General features: G+C 36.6%; 1 protein-coding gene and 2 long non-coding RNA genes across 5 annotated transcripts; 2 read left to right on the top strand and 1 right to left on the bottom strand.

Moving 5' to 3' along the window:
* The first annotated feature begins 230 nt into the window (after positions 1–230).
* LOC149039564 (uncharacterized) lies at positions 231–15,653 on the top strand. 3 transcript variants are annotated; one of them, XM_089181700.1, is made up of 5 exons: positions 231–353; positions 13,641–13,711; positions 14,222–14,325; positions 14,590–14,699; positions 15,262–15,653. In XM_089181700.1, exons 2-5 carry the CDS (start codon positions 13,668–13,670, stop codon positions 15,625–15,627), a joined length of 624 nt encoding a protein of 207 aa, XP_089037826.1. In that variant the 5' UTR covers positions 231–353; positions 13,641–13,667; the 3' UTR covers positions 15,628–15,653. The 3 variants fall into 3 exon arrangements, with proteins under 3 accessions (XP_089037826.1, XP_089037825.1, XP_089037824.1); XM_089181699.1 differs by lacking the exon at positions 231–353 and adding an exon at positions 12,985–13,252; XM_089181698.1 differs by lacking the exon at positions 231–353 and having other exon boundaries at positions 13,484–13,711.
* On the top strand, positions 3,296–5,670 carry LOC149039566 (uncharacterized). The gene is made up of 3 exons (XR_016179558.1): positions 3,296–3,470; positions 4,079–4,184; positions 5,529–5,670. It is a non-coding gene; the product is annotated as an uncharacterized LOC149039566 (long non-coding RNA).
* LOC149039565 (uncharacterized) lies at positions 10,735–12,266 on the bottom strand. Its single transcript, XR_016179559.1, has 2 exons — positions 11,884–12,266; positions 10,735–11,658 (listed from the first exon to the last, which is right to left on the bottom strand). It is a non-coding gene; the product is annotated as an uncharacterized LOC149039565 (long non-coding RNA).
* Positions 15,654–21,168: the final 5,515 nt, after the last annotated feature.

Below are 21,168 nucleotides of genomic sequence, written 5' to 3'. Positions count from 1 at the left end.
ACAACATTAAATTTATCATAATATTTATGCCATGTTTAAGGACCTTAAAAACACATCAAATCTTTTGGTGTACACCAAGTCTACTTTATTGACATAATCTCTCACCAGAACCAGAAACCATACGAGAGCAGCCTCCAGCAACCTTCAATGAATTAATCATAGATTAATATTAATATTATGTATTTAGTAAAGCCACAATATTTCACGCTACTGATTTTATTGCTTTTTCAATTCTTTGGGTAATGAAACTGTGTTTGTTGATTGTGAACAAGAGACTTGATTTCTTGTGTTGGAAACTGTTTCACTAAAGGAAGGTGGTTGCACAGGGAATTTGACTAACCTGAGCAAATAAGGTACATTTCTTCAAAACCATATAATTTTAGTATATACCAAACCAGTGGACAGTGTTTTTTGCATGCTCTGATTGGCTACTCAAACTCAGGATAGTACATGCATGTGCTATCCACTTCCCAGCTTAAGGTGGTACAACCCTCAAAAAATCAACATTTTTTCATATGTTGTTTTACAAAAAGTTATCTATGTCACCTGAAATGACACATGGAGACAACTATATTTTTGCAGTTTTTGACTTGATATTTTATTATTGCTGCTGAGAATTAGCAAATGATGCCTCCCAGTAGGCACCCGAACAAGAACAGTCATATCTCTTAAACATTAGATTAAAAATTCACAAAATTTTTAGACAATGATCTTCACATGCACCTGCATGCAATGAACTACCAAAACACCTCTCAGTCATATAGAATGGAAAATATTAAAGAAAACACAACAACTTTCAGGAATTGATAAGATAAGCAATCTCATTTTGGTCATTTAACAACAAAAGATGCACCTAAGTACATGTTTCTAGTTCATTGCATGCAAAAATATACAGAGATCTCTCACTCCAAAAATGAGAAGAATTGAATAAAACCCTGGAAAGTTATCTTTGTTAGAGTGTCGGTAGTTTCACAAAATTCAAAATTGAGAGAAAACTGGTTTAAAGTTTCTAAACTGATTTTTTCAAGACTTAAACATAGTTTCCATGAATTAAACTGTTCAAAACTGACCAAGGCCATAGCTGACACCTTCAGTTTGCTTATTATGATCATCTTTTCGTTTTTTAAGGCCCCTAATCACTTTGTATCGCTTCTTGGTAGTAGCTTTGCTTTTATGTTGTGCAATATTAACTCTAAGCTGGTCTTGGAGTCTGAAACCCATCCTTGGTATATTTGCTAGGAGGAATACCAAGGGCTTGGAAAAGCTTAATTATACTAATTGAACCAATATTAAAATAAGAAACAGCATCATAAAGTCCTAATTCCAATGTCTCTCTTCCAACATAAATTTCTTTTGGAATCCTTTGCCATGTAAGCATCTTGCCATGTAAGCACTTCAGCAGCAAGTTGTTCTCACTAAGTCGAATATATTCTGGCTTTAGCTTGGCAATAACAGGTAAAGAAAGGCCAGGTCCATGCTTAATAAAGAGATTTTTATGGTTGGCTTTGTCCTTTTGATACTTGCACCAACTTGCATTACCTGTTGGGCAGAGGTCATGAAGTGGGCATGCCTCACTTGAGGCACAATGCATGAGGCTAGCATGGATAGCTTTCTTCATTCCAGCCAAATTTCCAACATTGGACCTTATGGCAATGCCATAATAGTTCTGCAGTTTATCAATTAGATTTTCTGTGAGTTTCCCTTTGCCTCCAAGGCCTGGATTGTCACGCTTTAATTTGCGAAGTGCAGTTCCAACCCTCTTCTGCACGTGACTGATGCATTCTTTCTTTTCCACTAAAATTCCAGCATCTTGATAAATATTCTTTATCCTGGAAAAACTCTTGCTGTCCCCATCCCCATAAAATTCAGTGTACCTGAGATTGTGCAGCTCAACAGACCTTTGATATAGTTGATTGAAGCTTTCGATACGAAGCCGAAGATTCCTTCGCTTCGCTTTGATCATGTGAAATGCCATCTGTGGATTCACGTATCCCACTCGAAGTGCTTTCGACAGCAATCGACTCTTCTTCGTTAATTCTTGAACTATTTGTAAAGCGATTTCCATAAAATTTACGCTTCTTACGTCTCTGAGACAAAAATTTCGCCATTTTGATGATTGAAGCTCTCTCACTTGCGAAAATTCCAAACTAAATGATTGATAATAACGGCCGTTCACCGAAACATATCAAAACGAGGCTGAAGGTCATTGTTAGGCCCCAGTCTCCCAATAGATTACTCAAGATGCAATCAGTTTGCTTTGGCCTGGGTGGAAATCGCACTTTTAGGCCCTAAAAGGACGCATTTAAAAATACGTTTCCATGGCAACGGAACAACAGTGCCTTAGAAATTGCATTTTATTACTATTTTATTACAAATTATTCGCAAAAAGACATTTGGGACGATTAAACAAAAGCCTTTAGAGGTGAAATCAAATGAGAAAAAAATGGACTCATTTTCAACAAAAATTGCGTTTTTTTTTGTATCGTACCACCTTAAGCTGAAGTGTGAAAAACTTTTTTTTGCAGTGTTCTGAGATATAAATTTATAATTCTTTTATCTCACTGGTTTGGTATGTACTTCACAGCTCATTAAATATCCACCACCACTAAGGGGAATAATATTTATTGTTAAATATATTAAAAACAACAACGACATGTGAATGTAGATTGATGTTAATAACTGGCTGGTAAAATAATGGCACGGCGTGGAATAGGGCAAACTGCCATGAGTTTTATACGATGGCCCACAAGGGACTTGCTGCAAAGAAAAAGAAACGCTGCAAACAAAAAAGTGAATGCTGCAAACAAAAAAGTGAATGCTGCAAACAAAAAAGTGAATGCTGCAAACAAAAAAGTGATGGCCCACAAGGGACTTGCTGCAAAGAAAAAGAAACGCTGCAAACAAAAAAGTGAATGCTGCAAACAAAAAAGTGAATGCTGCAAACAAAAAAGTGATCGCTGCAAATAAAAAAAAGTGATTGCTGCAAACAAAAAAGTGAATGCTGCAAACAAAAAAGTGAATGCTGCAAACAAAAAAGTGACTGCTGCAAACAAAAAAGAACAGATCATGCGTGCGCATTATGCCCGAGGGACTGGATAGAGTTTTGCTCGTCTCCAGAGCCTACGAGTATTTCCCTCCATTTTTCCAGCATGATCTCGACACCAAAATAACGATTATCGTTATTTCTAAATTGGCCCTGAAGTAACGAATAGCATAATTTCGGTGCATGTTGAGACCTTCGGGCTCGAAGCTTGGGAACTTGTATCCAGGGAAAGATAAAATGGCGGCTTACGGCGGCGAAGGAAATCTCAATAGTTTAATATTTTAGCGTGAAAAGGTTTGGGTGTTGCGATCTGGTTCTCAAGTAAAAAAAATCACGGTCTGCAATGGCACTACCACCTTTTGAACAACAATAAAACATTGAAACGATGGTAAAAAGCAGCAAGTTTCGAAGTCTCAACGAAACATGGGTAAGCTGAGTTTCAGTCAAATATCATGACATTTGGGATGTAATTTCGATACCGAATAAATAGTTCTACATGGTTATGCACGCATAGGATTCTGTTGTGTTCACGTGAAGGCCATTTCAGCCATTCCTGCCACTTGTAAGTGGTAGGAAATAAAATATATGCATACTTGTTTCGTATTTTAGCCCTGTGAAATCACAAATTTGATTTATTTCTTCTTTGTTTTAGGTGGTCATTACCCATTATTTTTGGAAGTCGATGCTGATGAGAAAGAAAAAAATGTTTACGATTATTTCTTCTCTCGAACATTTTACTATTTAGGTACCAAATAATCTTGATACTGAAGATCATTGCATCTTATTATGAAAAAATTACCCTTGATTGCTTTGTCAACTGGAATGAATAATGTAATATACCTTGTGATTTGTGGGATTTTCACAAGTAAACTAGAAATACTTGAAGAGGGTAATGATGTACTTAATGCAGAGCATTTGGTACAAAGTCTGCTTTGCTGTAATCTACCTGAAGGTGCTTTTTATATGCTAGTAACACTTGCACAGCCCAGTCAAAATGTTCTTTAGTAGTAGACAAGATGGCTGTTGTAATTATAGGCAGCAGAGGCCAAACCTCATCCTGAAAAGCAGTCTGAAAGGTGTGAAGTCAGTGGAAGATACTTCATCGTAGGCGGCCAAATTGCAGGCTGTCAGCCCATTTTGAGTGAGTAGTTAAACTCAAGATCGGCTATTTTAACTAATTTTATTGAGAGCCAAATCCTGCAAGGCTTATATTCTGTATTAATTTGAATTGTTACTTTTATGTTTCTTATTTTGCAGTAAGTGGGCTTGTTGTGGCCATTTTTCTCTCAAACATTTTTTTCAGCCTAGTCAAAATGTTTTTAGAAGTAGGCAAGCTGGCTATAGTAATAGAAGGTAGAGGCCAAACCTTGTCCAGACTAGACGCCTAACAAATGTTCTGTGTGGACAGCCAAATCCCTGGTTACCGGCACATTTTGACTAGGCTATTTGTTATTTAGCTACTAAGTAATCTTATTATTAAAGATTACTGCATTCCTTTTTAATAATTTGCTGCCAATTGTATGCTGTATATAGCTTATGATTTGTGTGATTTTCAAGAGTAAATTAGAAATACCTGACGATGGTAATGATGTACTAGATAGCGTACTTGATGCAAAGCAATTTTGGCACAAAGTGTATGCCTTGTCCTCAGGTGATTTTAACATGCTAATAAGATTTGTTATTCAAATAATATACATCAACTAGAATGGGAATATTGAAAGAAAAATAATAATATTTAACCATAACAAGTTTTGGTTTTATGTCCAAATTAAGCACTTAGTTGAAGATCACTGCACTGATCAGGCCCCGAAGGCCAAAAAAGTGCTGTCTGCGGTTAGTTTAATTTTTGTCATTTCTATTGATTTATTTCATTTATCAATGTTTCTTTGAGTTATAATTCATTGACCTCTTTCAATAGTGCAGGTTCGCTCATGTAACCTAATCCCACATGTATGTATGTACAATCTCAGTTGAAATTTTGAGTGGCAGGCAAGGTGGCAATAGTAATAGGCAGCAGAGGCCAAATCTTGTCCTGAATAGAAGTCTGACATGTGTGAAATCGGCAGCTATTTCATTGTAGGTGGCCAAATTGTTGGCTGCAACACATTTTGACCTGGCTGATTGTGTGTGTTATGTATGTGTTCTTCTTTTTAGGTGTTAAACAGGTCTAAGTACTGAAAAAAACTTCTGTGATAACTTGGTAGTCTAAGATGTAAAAATTTTTAATAATAAGGTAAAGCTTGATCATTCTTAAGAGTTTGCATCTGTTCTAAAAGTTTTGGGGAGAGTTAGGGGAGCATTATTTATACAAATGTATTTAAAAAGTAACAAAAAAATAAAAAGAACTAGGGCAAAATCCCAATTTGCTTTAAAAGTTTATTTTATTAAGAGCATAATTCTGGATATAGCTTGGGATTTGTGTGATTTTCACAAATTGTTAGGTTGTTATGTAAACTTAATTTAAAGGAACCTTGTTAATTTTCAGCTTCAAGAACAAGTACATAATTGCAGGAAAAGCTTGAAGCTTGAAAAATTGACTGATGAAACTGGAACAGATGTCATGAGATTTGTACAATAGGTTGGCCTGGGAGGGACCAAGAATTAAAGAATTCATTGATTCTCTTACACCTTTTGTCTGCATAGTGTGCTTCTGTAGAGCTTAGTTATTGCTGTAGAAAACTTTTTTGGAGGGCCCCTGAGATCACTCACTTTTAAGCTAGTTGCCCCAAGGGAAGAGGATATCTGTACTTATTATCTCCCTTAGAGGGGGGGGGGGGAAGGGTTAAAGACCGATTCTTCTCCAGTAGCCACAAGTACCCCTGCATATGGAAATTTTGAACACTATTAAAGGGCTAGTACCCTCATTTCATACTTGAATTTCTAATTTAGTGTAAGTTATGACAAATAATGAATGTAAATTCATCTTGGTTGTACAGGTTATATCCAGCAGTCCTTAAAAAAAAATAAAAAGGTATTTTTCTGAATTAAAAAAAAAGTGTTCTTGCTTCAAAGTAAGTGCATGATATGTCATTCAATTAATGCTCTAGCAGAGTTTTTGTTTGAAATGCCAAAATCAACTTCATGACTAAGGACAAAAAAAAGGCAATAAGCAAATGTTCTGTATCCTTTATGTCAATTTGGGCTGAAAAACACGTTTTTGTTCCTTTTGCAAAAATTAGCTTATTTCACGACCAAAAACGATGCAAACAAGCTTAAACGTTATGTTTTCAGCAAAACAGCGATAGAATCTGCGAAAAAGCAATGGAGACAAGCTAACACACAGTGTTCTCAGTAAAATTTGGGCAAAAAACCCTTAAAAACCAAAAAAAAAAATTGCGCTGACTTACCCATTTTTTGCCAAGATAACTGCCAAAACACTGAAAACTAGCTTGAAACTACATGTTTTTCACAAGATCGCGACGAAATCCGTTTAAAAACTCCAAAATACGGCAGAAATGTACGATTTTTGCAAAATTTTTCGCTAAAGTTGACAAAAACACTCAATTCGACTGAAAAACACGTTTGTTTTTTTTTGCAAAAATAAGCTTATTTCAGTTTTAAAAACGCTGCAAAAAAGCTAAAACACAATGTTCTCAGCAAAATAGTGCAAGAGTCTGTGGGAAAACACAAAAACCAAGCTTAAACCCAGTGTAAATTGATAAAAAGGCCCGAATTGCGCATTTTGGCAGTTATTTTGGCAAAAAATGGTATATTTTGATTTCAAGCAAACTTTCAAGTAGTTGTTAAAGTTTAGAGCCAAACACAATACCAAAAAAAAAATTGGATGTTTTCAGAAAAAATTGTAACCCTCAGCCTAATCATAATCCCACCCTACCCAAGCCCTAACTCTAACTCTTGGTGCGAGCTATCCTAACCCTAACCCTAGCCCCGGGTTAGGGTTAGGGTTAGGGCTAGGGTAAAGAACGGAACTTTTCACTCCAGTCAAAATGATACAACTGATTAACATGGTCCAACCAGCCAAAACAAGATAAAATGGTCTAAACGGTGAAAAGATTTTAATTACGTGACATGGTCCAATTGGAAGAAACGATCTCACTTAGTAAAATGGTGCAACTGGTTAACATGATCCAACTTGTTAAAATGATGCCAATATCTAAAATGGACAAACTGGTTTAAATGATCCAACCAGTTGAAATGGTCTAACTGGATAATGCATGTGTAACCAGTGAAATTGGTTCAAATACTTCAAGTAATCAACCTGGTAAGGATGGTAACATTAGTTAAAAAGATCCAGCATATTACAGTGGTTCAACTGGTAAAAATAATCATCCAACTACTAAAAGTTATTAAACACCAATCAAAATTAATCCAACCGCTTCAAATAATCCAACTGGTCAAAATTCTTCAAGTGGTTATTTAAGTGTAAAAGGTGACAAAATCTTCTTAAAAATATTTTTGAAGAGGCTTACACTCTTACCCTAAACACTAACCCTACCCCCAAACCTTAACCCAAAACCTTCACCCTAGCCCTAACCTCAACCGCAGACCCTCTAACCCTAACACAAAGCCCAAACCCCAACCCTAACCCTAATCCCAAACCCTAGCCCCACACCATAACCCTAAAACCTAACCCTAAACCCTAAACCCTAACCTATAGCCCTTAACCTAGACCTAACCCTAACCCTAAACCTAACCCTAACCCAAACCTTCTCTATCTATCCTGTAAGTGTACCAGTCGGCCTATCGTTTGTTTTTCAGTAAACTTTCAAGTAGTTACTGAAATTTACAAACACAATACCAAAAACCCTGCAATTGAATGCTTGTAGAAAAATATTAACGCCAACCCTAAGCATAGCCTCACCCTAGCCTTAACCCTAATTCTAACACTAAACCCCGCTAACCCTAAGCATAATTTTACCCTAGCCCTAACCCTGATTGTAACACTAAACCCCTCTGACCCGAAGCAACCCAAACTCTAACCCTAACCAGGTAATGGGCTCCTGCCCTAACCCTATCCTCAACCCTGACTTAAACCCTTTACCATAGCTTAGGATTGGTTTGGGGTTTGGGTTAGGTTTAGGATAGCACAGAGTTAGAGTGAACACAGGACGAAATGGCACGATTCCGTAATTCGGAAAAATGAAACTCTATGTTTCCACGTCATTCACTTCTTCCTTGGACCTGTTATGTTTCCGGTATGATTCCTGAACGGAAATATGACGACACGTTTCCGTTGCATTTCTGTCAACGGAATATTATCGTCGCCTGTTTCCGTTATTACGGATTCAAACTTTTACCGTCAAGTAAAACATATATATATAAAGTGCTGTACAGTTCTTACACCATGTTACCATGAAGACGTGATCGTTCGAGGACAACAAAGGAAAATTGACGTGCATTAGGTGTGTACGTTCGTAGGAATCATAAGAAGTCCTAGAAGCTTCGATGTTTTACACTGAGCTATGTGCATGTTAATTTTGGAACTGTTTCGAAACCTTACAAAATTGAATCTTTTAAACTTACTCTGTGCTTAGATTTTTAAGCAGCTGGATCATTTGAGCCAGTTTAGTCTCTCAAACCAGCAATACAATACTTGGTTTACTGGATAGTTTTAGGGTTAGGGTTAGGATTGTCAAGTAGGCACACGCAGTTGTGTGGATATTGTGGTACATGGAGTTTAGTAGAGTGTAGATTTTAGCAGTATTTGCCAGTGTTGACATATTTATAAAATTATGGTTCCAAAGTGCCTGTCACTGTTGAGAACCCAAGAAAATCATGAGAAAGTCGCCGATGGATTAGCTATAAAAATAAGCCCAACTCTGAGTCAATGCCAAACCACAAGGAAGTTGTGAAACTCGCGCCAATGTAAAAAAAAAAACAACTGAGGTTCGAAGTATGGGTCGATGCTGACATCCTATGAAAATCATGGGAAAGTCGAGGAGATTGGTCATGGTACCAACCAATTCCACTTTCCCATGAAAATCAAGAAAGCTGTGGAAACTAGCCAACATGTGCTAGAATGACAATCTTCAATAAATTTCATATCTAATAAGGATGTGTGAAATGGCCAGTATCGCTCTTGGCTAAGATACTGGTTTGCCGTGTTTTGGCAGTTATTTTGGCGAATATGGTTAAAATCAAATCTGTGTAAAAACAGTAAAATCAACGAATTATTGAGGTTCGTCAACATAGGGAGGATCCTCTTAGTCTAGAGAAAAACTTCTACCCACGGCTAAAGGCGTTAAATTAATAAATTGATATATCTGGGCGGTATATCAGACAGCAACACTAAACTTCTCCTTTCTCACAGCTTTTTCCCCTTTAACATCTTTGTTCATTACATTTTTTTTAAAATAAAAAACTCGTTTTGGAGGCATAAAGGTCTCTAAAGCAACGTTTCAAGATTTTATGGCGATCTTGTGAAAAACATGTAGTTCCAGCTAGTTTTGAGGGTTTTGGCAGCTATTTACACAAAAAGTGGGTAAAATCAGTCCAATTTGTTGTGTTTCTGACGGTTTTTACGCGTTTTTTCCCCAAATTCTACTGAGAACACTGCGTTTTGGCTGGAATAAGTGTTTTCACATGGATTGTATCCCTATTTTGTTAAAGACATCGTGTTTTTGAATGTAAAATAGGCTGACTTTTGCAAAAAAAAAAGTGTTTTTCAGTTCGAATTGAGCGCTTTTGTCAACTTTTGCGTAAAATTTGGCAAAAACTCGTGCGTTCTGCCGGATTTTGGTGTTTTTAGATAGATTTCATTGCAATTTTACGAAATACATGTAGTTTCAGCTAGTTTGCAGCGTTTTGGGCTCGAGACCGGCAAGAGTGATGGTAGACACTCTTAGCAGAGATAATTGTGCTAGCAGATATTACGATTTCACCTGTAAAGTCAATAAATTAATTGAACACAAGAAAAAGGAAACTTGATAAAAAAAATTAGAATAATGGCGGGGAGAAAAGAGGGCTGCACTAAAGATTATGTACTTTTATTCTTGAAGCTGAAAATTAACAAGGTTCCTGTAAATTAAGTTTACATGATAACCTAACAATTTGTGAAAATCACACAAATCCCAAGCTATATCCAGGGTTTTCGCTTAATAAAATCAACTCTTAAAACAAATTGGGATTTTACCTTAGTCCTTTTTTTTTTACTTTTTCTGTAAATTATTAATGTATAAATAATGCTCCCCTGACTCTCCCCCAAATTTCCAGAACAAATGGAAACTCTTAAGAATGATCAAGCTTTACCTTATTATTAAAAATTTTCACATCTTGAATTATCAAGTTATCACAGAGGATTTCTTAGTACTTTAACCTGTTTAATGCCCTAAAAGAAGTGCACATATATATTACACACAATCAGCCCAGTAAAAATGTGCCACAGCCGACAATTTGGCTGCCTGCCACAATATAGCTGCCGCTAACTTCACACTTTTCACACTTCCATTCAAGACAAGGTTCAGCCTCTGCTGCCCATTACTATCACCAGCTTGCCTTCCACTCAAAAACATTTCAACTGAGCTCATACATACATACATACATACATATGTGGGAGATTAGGTTACATGAGCGAACCTGCACTATTGAAAGAGATCATTGAATCATAATTCAAAGAAACATTGATAAATAAAATAAATCAATAGAAATGACAAAAATCAAACTAACAGTAGACAGTACTCTCTCAGCCTTCTGGACCTGAGCAGTGCAGTGATCTTCGATTAAGTGCTTAATTTGGAGATAAAACCATGATTTTTGTCATTTCTATTGATTTATTTTATTTATCAATGTTTCTTTCTGTATTTTTCTTTTAATATTCCCACTCCAGCTGATGTATATTATTTGAATTACAAGTCTTATTAGCATGCAAAATCACCTACGGACAAGGCACACACTTTGTACCAAAATAGCTTTGCATCAAGTACATTATCTAGTACATCATTACCATCTTCAGGTATTTCTAATTTACTTGTGAAAATCACACAAATCATAAGCTATATACAGCATACAATCAGCAGCAAATTATTAGAAAGGAATGCAGTAAATTTTAATAAGAATATTACTAAGTAGTTAAATAACAAATAGCCCAGTAAAAATGTGCCCGTTGCTGGGAATTTGGTTCTCAATAAAATTAGCTAAAATAGCCAATCTTGAGTTTTACTGCTCACTCAAAATGGGCTGGCAGCTTACAATTTGGCTGCCTACAATGAAGTACCTTCCGCTAACTTCACACTTTTCAGACTGCTTTTCAGGAAGAGGTTTGGCCTCTGCTGCCTGTAATTACTACAGCCAGCTTGTCTACTACTCAAAAACATTTTGACTGGGCTGTGCAAGTCTTACTAGCATATAAAAAGCACCTTCAGGTAGATTACAGCAAAGCAGACTTTGTACCAAATGCTCTGCATTAAGTACATCATTACCCTCTTCAAGTATTTCTAGTCTACTTGTGAAAATCCCACAAATCACAAGGTGTATTACATTATTCATTCCAGTTGACAAAGCAATCAAGGGTAATTTTTTCATAATAAGATGCAATGATCTTCAGTATCAAGATTATTTGGTACCTAAATAGTAAAATGTTCGAGAGAAGAAATAATCGTAAACATTTTTTTCTTTCTCATCAGCATCGACTTCCAAAAATAATGGGTAATGACCACCTAAAACAAAGAAGAAATAAATCAAATTTGTGATTTCACAGGGCTAAAATACGAAACAAGTATGCATATATTTTATTTCCTACCACTTACAAGTGGCAGGAATGGCTGAAATGGCCTTCACGTGAACACAACAGAATCCTATGCGTGCATAACCATGTAGAACTATTTATTCGGTATCGAAATTACATCCCAAATGTCATGATATTTGACTGAAACTCAGCTTACCCATGTTTCGTTGAGACTTCGAAACTTGCTGCTTTTTACCATCGTTTCAATGTTTTATTGTTGTTCAAAAGGTGGTAGTGCCATTGCAGACCGTGATTTTTTTTACTTGAGAACCAGATCGCAACACCCAAACCTTTTCACGCTAAAATATTAAACTATTGAGATTTCCTTCGCCGCCGTAAGCCGCCATTTTATCTTTCCCTGGATACAAGTTCCCAAGCTTCGAGCCCGAAGGTCTCAACATGCACCGAAATTATGCTATTCGTTATTTCAGGGCCAATTTAGAAATAACGATAATCGTTATTTTGGTGTCGAGATCATGCTGGAAAAATGGAGGGAAATACTCGTAGGCTCTGGAGACGAGCAAAACTCTATCCAGTCCCTCGGGCATAATGCGCACGCATGATCTGTTCTTTTTTGTTTGCAGCAATCACTTTTTTGTTTGCAGCAATCACTTTTTTGTTTGCAGCAATCACTTTTTTGTTTGCAGCAATCACTTTTTTGTTTGCAGCATTCACTTTTTTGTTTGCAGCGTTCACTTTTTTGTTTGCAGCGTTTCTTTTTCTTTGCAGCGAGTCCCTTGTGGGCGATCACTTTTTTGTTTGCAGCATTCACTTTTTTGTTTGCAGCATTCACTTTTTTGTTTGCAGCGTTTCTTTTTCTTTGCAGCGAGTCCCTTGTGGGCCATCGTAGTTTTACATTGTCGAGAGTTAAATAAGCTCCAGCAAAAAGACTGTGTATCCTATAAACAGGCAAAAAGTAGCTTGATGCTCTAGGTTCAAAGTTATTTGCGTCCCACACACAAAGGGTATTAAAACTTCCCAAGCATTGGTTTTGCTGAATAAGGAAACCGGGGTTTCTGAGCATGAAGTGAACAGCTCTGAACTGCAAACGTCACCAGACATCTCTAACTGAACGTTGAAAAGCGCGCGTTTGTATCGAGGACGCGGTATGTCTCGTCCCCAGAGTGAGGCCGAGATCCTTATGCGCATGACAAATACCGTATGAACGCCAATCAAATGTCCAAAACTATAATCGCGGGATATTTGATCTTTCACTGTCGTTCATTCACTCGGTCGAGTTTCGTTTCGTTGCGGGCACGTGTTTGGATTCTTCCTCGATAGGATGATGGCTGCAAACGATCCAGTTCAAGAGAGACAGCTTGTTCTTATGGAAAGAATGAGTAGAAGGATTGATTCGATTCTCGAAGGGCAAAAGAAACTAGAAGATACGAATGCAGTCCTTCAGCAAGAAAATGCAAAGCTGAAGCCAACTTGCGAGTCTGGAAGGGCAGGAAAAGAAGAAAGGCAACAAACGTTCTAAAAGCTCTCGCAGAGAATCAAATGTTGTGATTCCAAATGACTTAAGGGTAAATATTCTTTAATTACTTTAAGGATATAAATTTTTTCAACTTTAGTGCTGTTAAGTTGTGTTTGAGAGTTTCAGTTGCGGTGTATCAGAAGCATAAAACGTGTCTTCAAAGACACCGCCATTCCGCCATCACGCGTGTTCTGTGTTAACTTAAAGCACAATATGTGTAGATGTTGGTTCTAGTGCTTATCACAAAGTTGGAACATCCTTGTGCTGAATTCTTGTGCCTATTTTGTAAGCATTTAGCAAAAATACTGTTTACCCAGTTTAAAATTCCACTGTGTACTGTTTACCCAAAAACCCTGCTGACCCTGATTAAAGAAATAAACAAGTTTGTGGTTTGAATTGACTTTTGACATATGATGTTCTTCCATATTATCTTCCAGAAACGGTTTCGGTTCATCTACAAAAAGATGGTAGAAAAAAAAGTGACACAAGGTTTCATCATTGATGAGGAGTATGTTATTTTTTTACCATACATAAGATGATGTGTTTAAATAGCAAGGCACTAAGAGAGATGGCATGCAAGATATTAGAATTAAAACTTTACCACCAAGAACTAAATCTCTCTCTGACCAGCTTCTTCTAAGGGACTGTTAGTTATCTGTTTTGGGGCCAGTGTTTAGAGTCTGGGGCCAGTGTAAAATATTCAAATTGGGAGTAGGAGGTGGTAAACTTTTAGAATCTGTTATTTCAACTATTATGTTGCTGATAGATTAATACATGCAAATTTTTGTTTTGAGAAATCTTTTCCCTCCAAGAACCAGAAATCCTAATGTCAGTTTGAAGGTGTAAAAAGCATGTAGCTTCTGCACTGTACCAGCAGTGATTAGAAAATTGTCCCTCTTGTATAACTGCTTTACTTGAATTATTATTTCCTTTTGTGGCTGAATAATAATAATAATATTATTATAACTGCCTCTGGCTATTGTTTAAAACAAAAATAACATTCTCATTTTTATTACAGTCCACAGTCAGAGAGAAACCAGAGTATTTTTACAAAAGTGAAAGAAGTACTGAAAAAAGAGCATGGAGGAGAAAGCTGCCTATGGACTGACTTACAAATGGAAGGTATTACATTACAGGAATCAAGTTTTAATGTTGTGTGCAAGTTAGAACAAAAAGCATTTACCTTGTGCAAAATCAAACAAATTTTCTGAAATATGTTGGACAGAAAACTTAAAAACTGAGAGGGAAAACACAATATTACCAGCATTAATTCTTTTAATTAATATATATCCATAAGCTGATGTTACATATACACATAGACTTGTCATTGTATTGTAATTTTAGGATATCATGCAGCGATAATAATTATTGTTTTTAACTCAACAGCTCAGTTTTATCGGTACTTCAAAACAACTAAAGAAAGAGAGCAGAGGATAAGAAAAGGGAAAAATGAAGAGCATAAAGAAAAGTGCAAAAGGAGCAGGCGTTTGCTAAATGTAAGGACTAGCTAAGTTGTCTTGCTTTTGCCATGCTAAACCTATATTCAAGAATAAATTTTCAAGATAGTGTGGCTGAAGCATGGCTTCTGAATCAAACGTTTCAATTCAGTTTGACAACAAGTGTTGTTTAATACTGTGGCAAATTTGTGCATGGCATTGTACCAACATAATAATAGTTTGAAAACACAATACAATGTGGGATAATATACAGCAACAAAAAATGAAACAATGCCATGCACAAATTTGTCATACACTGTAAGTAGGACTGGTATGTTTACAACTGGTGTACAAATACACATTAATTAGGAAAGTCAACCTTGCTGGTAGTTAACCAAATAATATGGGTTTGCTTTAATTTAGTACTGTTTTGTAGCATGAATTTTTTTCTGGGAGTTCTATTTATTGCTGATTGTTATTTTCATATTTTATGTCTTTTGTGGGATATCATTTTGAGTTAGAAAAGTATTTCTATTTGACAATAAATTATATGTTTCATAGATATAATTTGGTCTGGTTATTAACTAAATAATGACTAAATTGTTGCTTTTTGTTCCATTAGAAACTGGAAAGGCGTCAGTCATCCTATGAGATGCTACAAGCTTCTATGACACCAAAAGAAAAACAGTATTATAGTGAAATCCTTTACATTGATTATATGAGTAGCGAAGAATCAGATTATGAGGAGCAAGAAGATTTCATTACTGGTGAAAAAGAAAAGAAACTGGCAAGATATGTAACCAAGAAGCTATCATGGGAAAGAACAAGCTTGACAAATGCAAAAGCCAGGCTAGACAGAACCTACAAAAATAATTTGACCCCCCATGCCAGGGCAATGGCTAAGCCAAGGAGTGTTGGTGGCATGTCGGAGAGGCCTGCACCTGCTGGCCCACTTTGGGCTGTCAGGCAGATAAACAAAGAGTCGTGATTTAAAAAATACTTAACACTTTTTCTACTTTTTATTCATTTATTTATCATGTATTTAATGGCAAACTGAAGTAATTGTTTTGTTAGAACAAATTATTGTCATCTAGATCACAGGGATAGTTTCTTCCAAGTGTTGTTAAATTTATTGACTTATGATGGGGAAAATTTGTTCCTGTCAAGCATAAATAAGCTAGGTATGTGTGACATTTTAACTCCCAAGATCTGATTGGTAACTATCCTCTCTAGCTGCTACATATTTCCCTGTAACTTAGTTATGAGAATCTGGTGTGATATCAAGACAAAGACCTATACCTGATAAGTTTGAGAATTCTCATTATCTCTTTGCTGGATAAGTTCAAGATATTTTAGGGAGAAGTTACTTGTTAATCACTCCTGGGAGTTAAAGGGTTAATTACAAATAGGCAGTAGCTTTAAGAATGTGTACCAGTGAATTTAAAATAAAAGAAACTTGAAACATATATTGTTTAGTGTGATATGTGACCTGGTGGGTGGCAGTTTAGTAATGAAACAACAAAACAATAATATTTCACTGATTTCACAAATTTGATTCAAAACTAAAATAAGCAACAAATTTTGAGCAGATTAATTTGCATTTAATGGTACTTTGACAACATTAAATGTTTAAGTTCTGTTTACTTCAATTAAACAGTACTTAAACATACAGGAATGTTTTGGACACATTTAATGTGCACTTAAACCTGCATTAAGTTTTAGCCTTAAGATAGTATAAGCCAGGTTTAAGTCCAACTTAAATCTAGGTATAAGTGACTTAAACATCAACTTAAACTTATTAAACCTGAGTTTAAGACAGGATTAATCCATGTTTAAGGACACCTAAATATATCTTTTCTCCATGTGACAAGGGCTTGGTCATTTTCTCAAACGCGAAATCCCAACAAGTGGAAAAATTCTCCTTCCGTGTGCGTCTGAAATCGATCGGCTGAACTATTTACACGCGAAGCAACTCGCATGAATAATAATAGAGTATTATCGTTTGTCTCACGATGTGGTCACTTATAATGTGACTCGTGACGTTTCGACTGTACACTGCTAGTCTTCATTAGACGATGAAGTCGACTGGTTTCGGGTCTTCTTATAAAGCACGATGCTCCACCGTGATTGGTTGGGTTTTTCTTCAGCCGTGAATGACGTGTTTCGATCCTCGATGTAAGTGAGTTGTTCCCTCGGCGTGAGAGTAAGAAATGCTCCCAAGTCTGCGGAGAAGTCGCTGACCATCCCAGGCAATGGGGGATGTCTTTGATTTTTTAAATCGTCGGAAAACTCTGAGACGTTTGAGGAACTGTGAGATCGCCAATCGTCCATGAAAACCAAGCTCAACGAACATTGTTCGCCTCAGTAATAGTATGTAAAGGAAAGGGAATGAAAGTCAGTTTGATGATTCATTCATTCAAAAAAAAAGGAACAGTATAGATATATAAAAAAAAAACACATCAAATAATAAGAAGGGTTAATTTCATTCACCGCAAAACCCTGGCCAAAAAGCAAGATATAAAAAATCAAAATTACCTACATTGAATGATGAAACGATAACAGAGTAAATTTTTATTGTTTTTGAAAATATTGAGATTATTGACATAAATAAATAAAACTGACATCAGTGCATTTAAAATACGAAAAATGATTTTATGTTATATTTATCGATTTGGTGGTTAACACCTCGAGCACTTCCGTGTTTTGGAAGGTTTGTAAGACTGCACGATATTTAAAGGGTGTGTTGGATTCAGGGAGACTTAGTTTTCTACCATTCGATATTTCAATTCTTGAATAAATAGAACACATTTCGACGCTTGTAGATGTAATCTGTATATTGGAAACTGATTTTTATTCATTCGTTCAATTGTTCAGTTCATTGATAGTATAAGCTACTGACTACATATGGACGTCTTCTACGTTTCAGGACCCTGCGCGTCTTGAACAAGCTCTGTAAAAACCAAGAGTCTATTTTCCAATTTTATAATTGCAGAATTAGTGATAAAAACAAACAGGGCTAAGCTTCAGTAAAAACTCTTTCTGCTTTTCAGAATTGGCCATGTCAAATAGAGCCATGTCAATGATTGGTACTGCCTCCTTATCAGCTGCGTTGATCTCTAAAATTGTTTGATGCAATTCATCGTTTATTTCCTGTTGATTATGATTTGGAGAAATCTTAATTTAGTAACGTTAAGTCAATGGATTAGTCAATCCATCGGTCGATCGATAGATCAATCATTTTATCTATTGGTTGGTCAGTTAGTTATTCAATCAGTTAGGCTGTCGGTCAGATAGTCACACAGTCACATCAGTCCAGAATTATTTCATCCGTCAGACAGTCAGTCAGCTAGTCAAAGAGTCATTCAAAAATTCATAGATTTATTCAGTCAGTTAGTCAATCAATACGTCAGTCAATAAGTCAGTCAGTCGGTCATTAGGTTAGTCATATCTTCTTTCAATCATTTAGAGTTTTTCATTGTTTCACGCCCGCGACAAGACGACTAACATCTTTGTCTAGTAAGGGGACTATCAAAATCTCTAGGATGAAAGACGAAATCCAAATAGGTGGATGTTGTCGAAAATCATTTTAATGATATTGTGTGTATTATTCGTAATTATCTTTCATCCATTCTTCACGACAACAGGCTTAGTGCGGTCATTACCCGTAAGCTCCATTTCATTTTCACCTTGCAGCTTAATCGTTCGACCTCCGTCATCTTCCCAAGCGCGGCGTGAGCTGTGACAAAGATAGGTAATATTTTGAGACACAAGCCTACTTAGAAGTCTCAGGAATCTCATTTGGACAGGAACAATGCTATAACCCATCTGAAATTATAGAATAAATGAGACTGTAAAGATCCTCGTCAGGGTTTTCGATAAAAGCCTGTTACGAGAGGTCTACCGCTGACCGTAACACCTTTCACCGTCGTCTGTTTAGCCTTCAAGAGGCTCTGGTGTTTGAGTTTCGCCTTTCAACTCAGTCGCTGATGACACCATCGTTAGCCACTTATGGAAAAAGTGATGGAAACTTCTTCCCCGTTAAACTATTTTGAGTTTTTCAAAAGACTATAAACACCACCAACAAAATCATTGACCTTGTGCTTACAAATTCTAAGTCGCTAGTTGCTTCGCTTATCCACTGGAATGGTTTTGCATCCGGGGCTATAATCTGCGATGAAATTGTACTTGATAATGTCAAGCCCCAAAATAAAAGTGTCCAGGAGCGTACGTACAATTTCTTAAAGGGAGGAGGGTGTGATCACGGTAACGAATCTTAGCACAGCGAAAAAAATACCGTCAAGTGCAGTATTTAGGACTAAAAGCGATTTATGATGTAAAGATTATTCGGATCCACGCACTTAGCACAATTCTTCATAATAAGGTCTGTATTTTGTTGACTTAACAAAAAGATTAACTCGCTAAGTAAGGGGAGGATGGTTAAAGGTCACCCAAAAACCCCTCTCCTCTTAGAGCCACCTGATGATGACCCCTGATGATATGGTGGCTTCTGAAGAGTCTTATGAGTCAAGTGGCCATTTCTGCCACCTCTTCCCCCTTTCCGGATGCAATGCTTGTTCATAGCAGCTTATCTATACACCGCCTCATTTATACTCTACATCCCGGGTAGAAAAGCACCGTGTGGACAACTTGTCTTGCCCAAGAACACAACACAATGAGTCAGCCGGAAATTTTTCTGACGCTAGCCAGATTTCCGGGATGGTAAGCGATCATTGAAGTTAGATAAAAAATCTCATTTCTACTAATGAGACGTCGGCGACAGTTTTAGCCTACTACCAATCCTCTTATTTCTTGGCTGAGGTACTCCCGAGTCCAAATAAAATAGCGCATGAATTCATTAAGGCAAACAATTTGGGAAGAGGGGGTGTATAGGCTTGCAGATCGACTGATTTGGGCTGATGAAGTCATGGATTGCGCTTTTTCACCAAATTGGTAAAAAAAAAAAAAAAAGAAATGAATGAAGTGGGTATATGGTTCGAGAAAACACAAGTTCAAGACAGTGCCACTAGGGGTCTCACTTCCCTTTGTAAATTTAAAAATCAACTATACAAGAAATATATAGATCGGAGCTCCAGAGTTGATAATTTTACGATAAGCAGAAATTTTTAATTGTATTTTTTCAGCGTATTTTTGCTATTTGAATTTGAAGTTTTAGAGGACCACAATGAGAACTACTGGTTCTACCGGTAATTGTGTTATCCAATAAAGTCATTATTATTATTATTAGTCTAGTTTCTATAATACTGTAATTTTCTCAACTGGAGAAGAAAGAAAAACTTCGAATAAAATCTGAGTTGATTTTAAGAGAAGAAACACAAATATTAACATAGATATGTCGTAAATATCTCCAATCCAGATTTTAATGAAAAGAATGACGAATCAACCAGTAGGGCCGTCATTATCACCACTGCAAACGCACGTTTCTTCGTTATCGGAAGATTTGAGACGTCGTATTTCAAGATTTCACTTCGAATCAAATAAGTTGATGGCGATGCAATGCTTAGGAAGCAATCCAAAGACTTGACTAAAAAAAATTTCCTTATTCAACGCAATGTCTTAGAGAACTGAAAGTTATTTTTTAAATCACGTTTAAGATGCAGATATATTTTCGTGTCGCATGACGACTCAATTGAAACTCCGCAAATCCCTCTGATTATCCCTTAAAAATTCTTTGCCGTAATTCCTCATGACTGATAATGTCAGTTTTGATTAGACTTTCATCAAAACATTGGCAATTTCGAGCAGACAGGAGATTTCATATGGCTACGCATGTGCAAACGTTGGCGCCATTAATATGGCGGTTAGACATCTTGATTGAAGGCCGGTACCAAGTTGTTTCACAGGAGTAAAAAACTACACGTCAAGATGTATGCCGGGTGGATTGTGTCAAATTTAGTAGTATTAAATTAATTGGCTTATTATTGAATGGCTCCCCAAATTGAATGGCTTATTTTCAGATTAAATGTTCACTATCGAAGGGTACACTGCGCATTGAATGCTGGGCCGAATGCGAGGAGCATGTTGTATACTCGACGCCCGGCCTCTCTCAGGTGAGACTTCTTTAAACATGGCGGTGTCACAGTGTTTTGCGCAAGGCGGAGATAGAGATTTTTAATAAACAGAGTTGCAATATTAAGTGGGTTATTTACTCAAAGAGTTTTTCACACCCCATAGATTCACTGCTGCCAAGATACTTGTCCTAACTCGTAATAAATTTCTGATAACATTGCTAAGGTCACTGAAGAAATAGGAAAATTTCCCACACACGCACATGATAAACAAGTGCCACAGTTATAATTACTTACAGTCTCAGAGCTTACTGAAAAATACAAGGGCTCGTTCATAACCTCAAACGCGAAATCCCAACAAGTGGAAAAATTCTCCTCGCGTGCGCGTCTGAAATCGATCGCCTAAATTGTTTACATGCGAAGCAACTCACATAAACAGTAATTAATAAGTATTATCGCTTGTCTCACGATTTGGTTACTTATCATGTGAATCGCGACGTTTC

This window comes from Pocillopora damicornis, chromosome 9 (assembly GCF_964200805.1).
Source record: "Pocillopora damicornis chromosome 9, jaPocDami1.2, whole genome shotgun sequence".
NCBI lineage: Eukaryota > Metazoa > Cnidaria > Anthozoa > Scleractinia > Pocilloporidae > Pocillopora > Pocillopora damicornis.
Note: the sequence above shows the minus strand (reverse complement) of the source record. Positions and strands in the feature narration are given on the sequence as shown.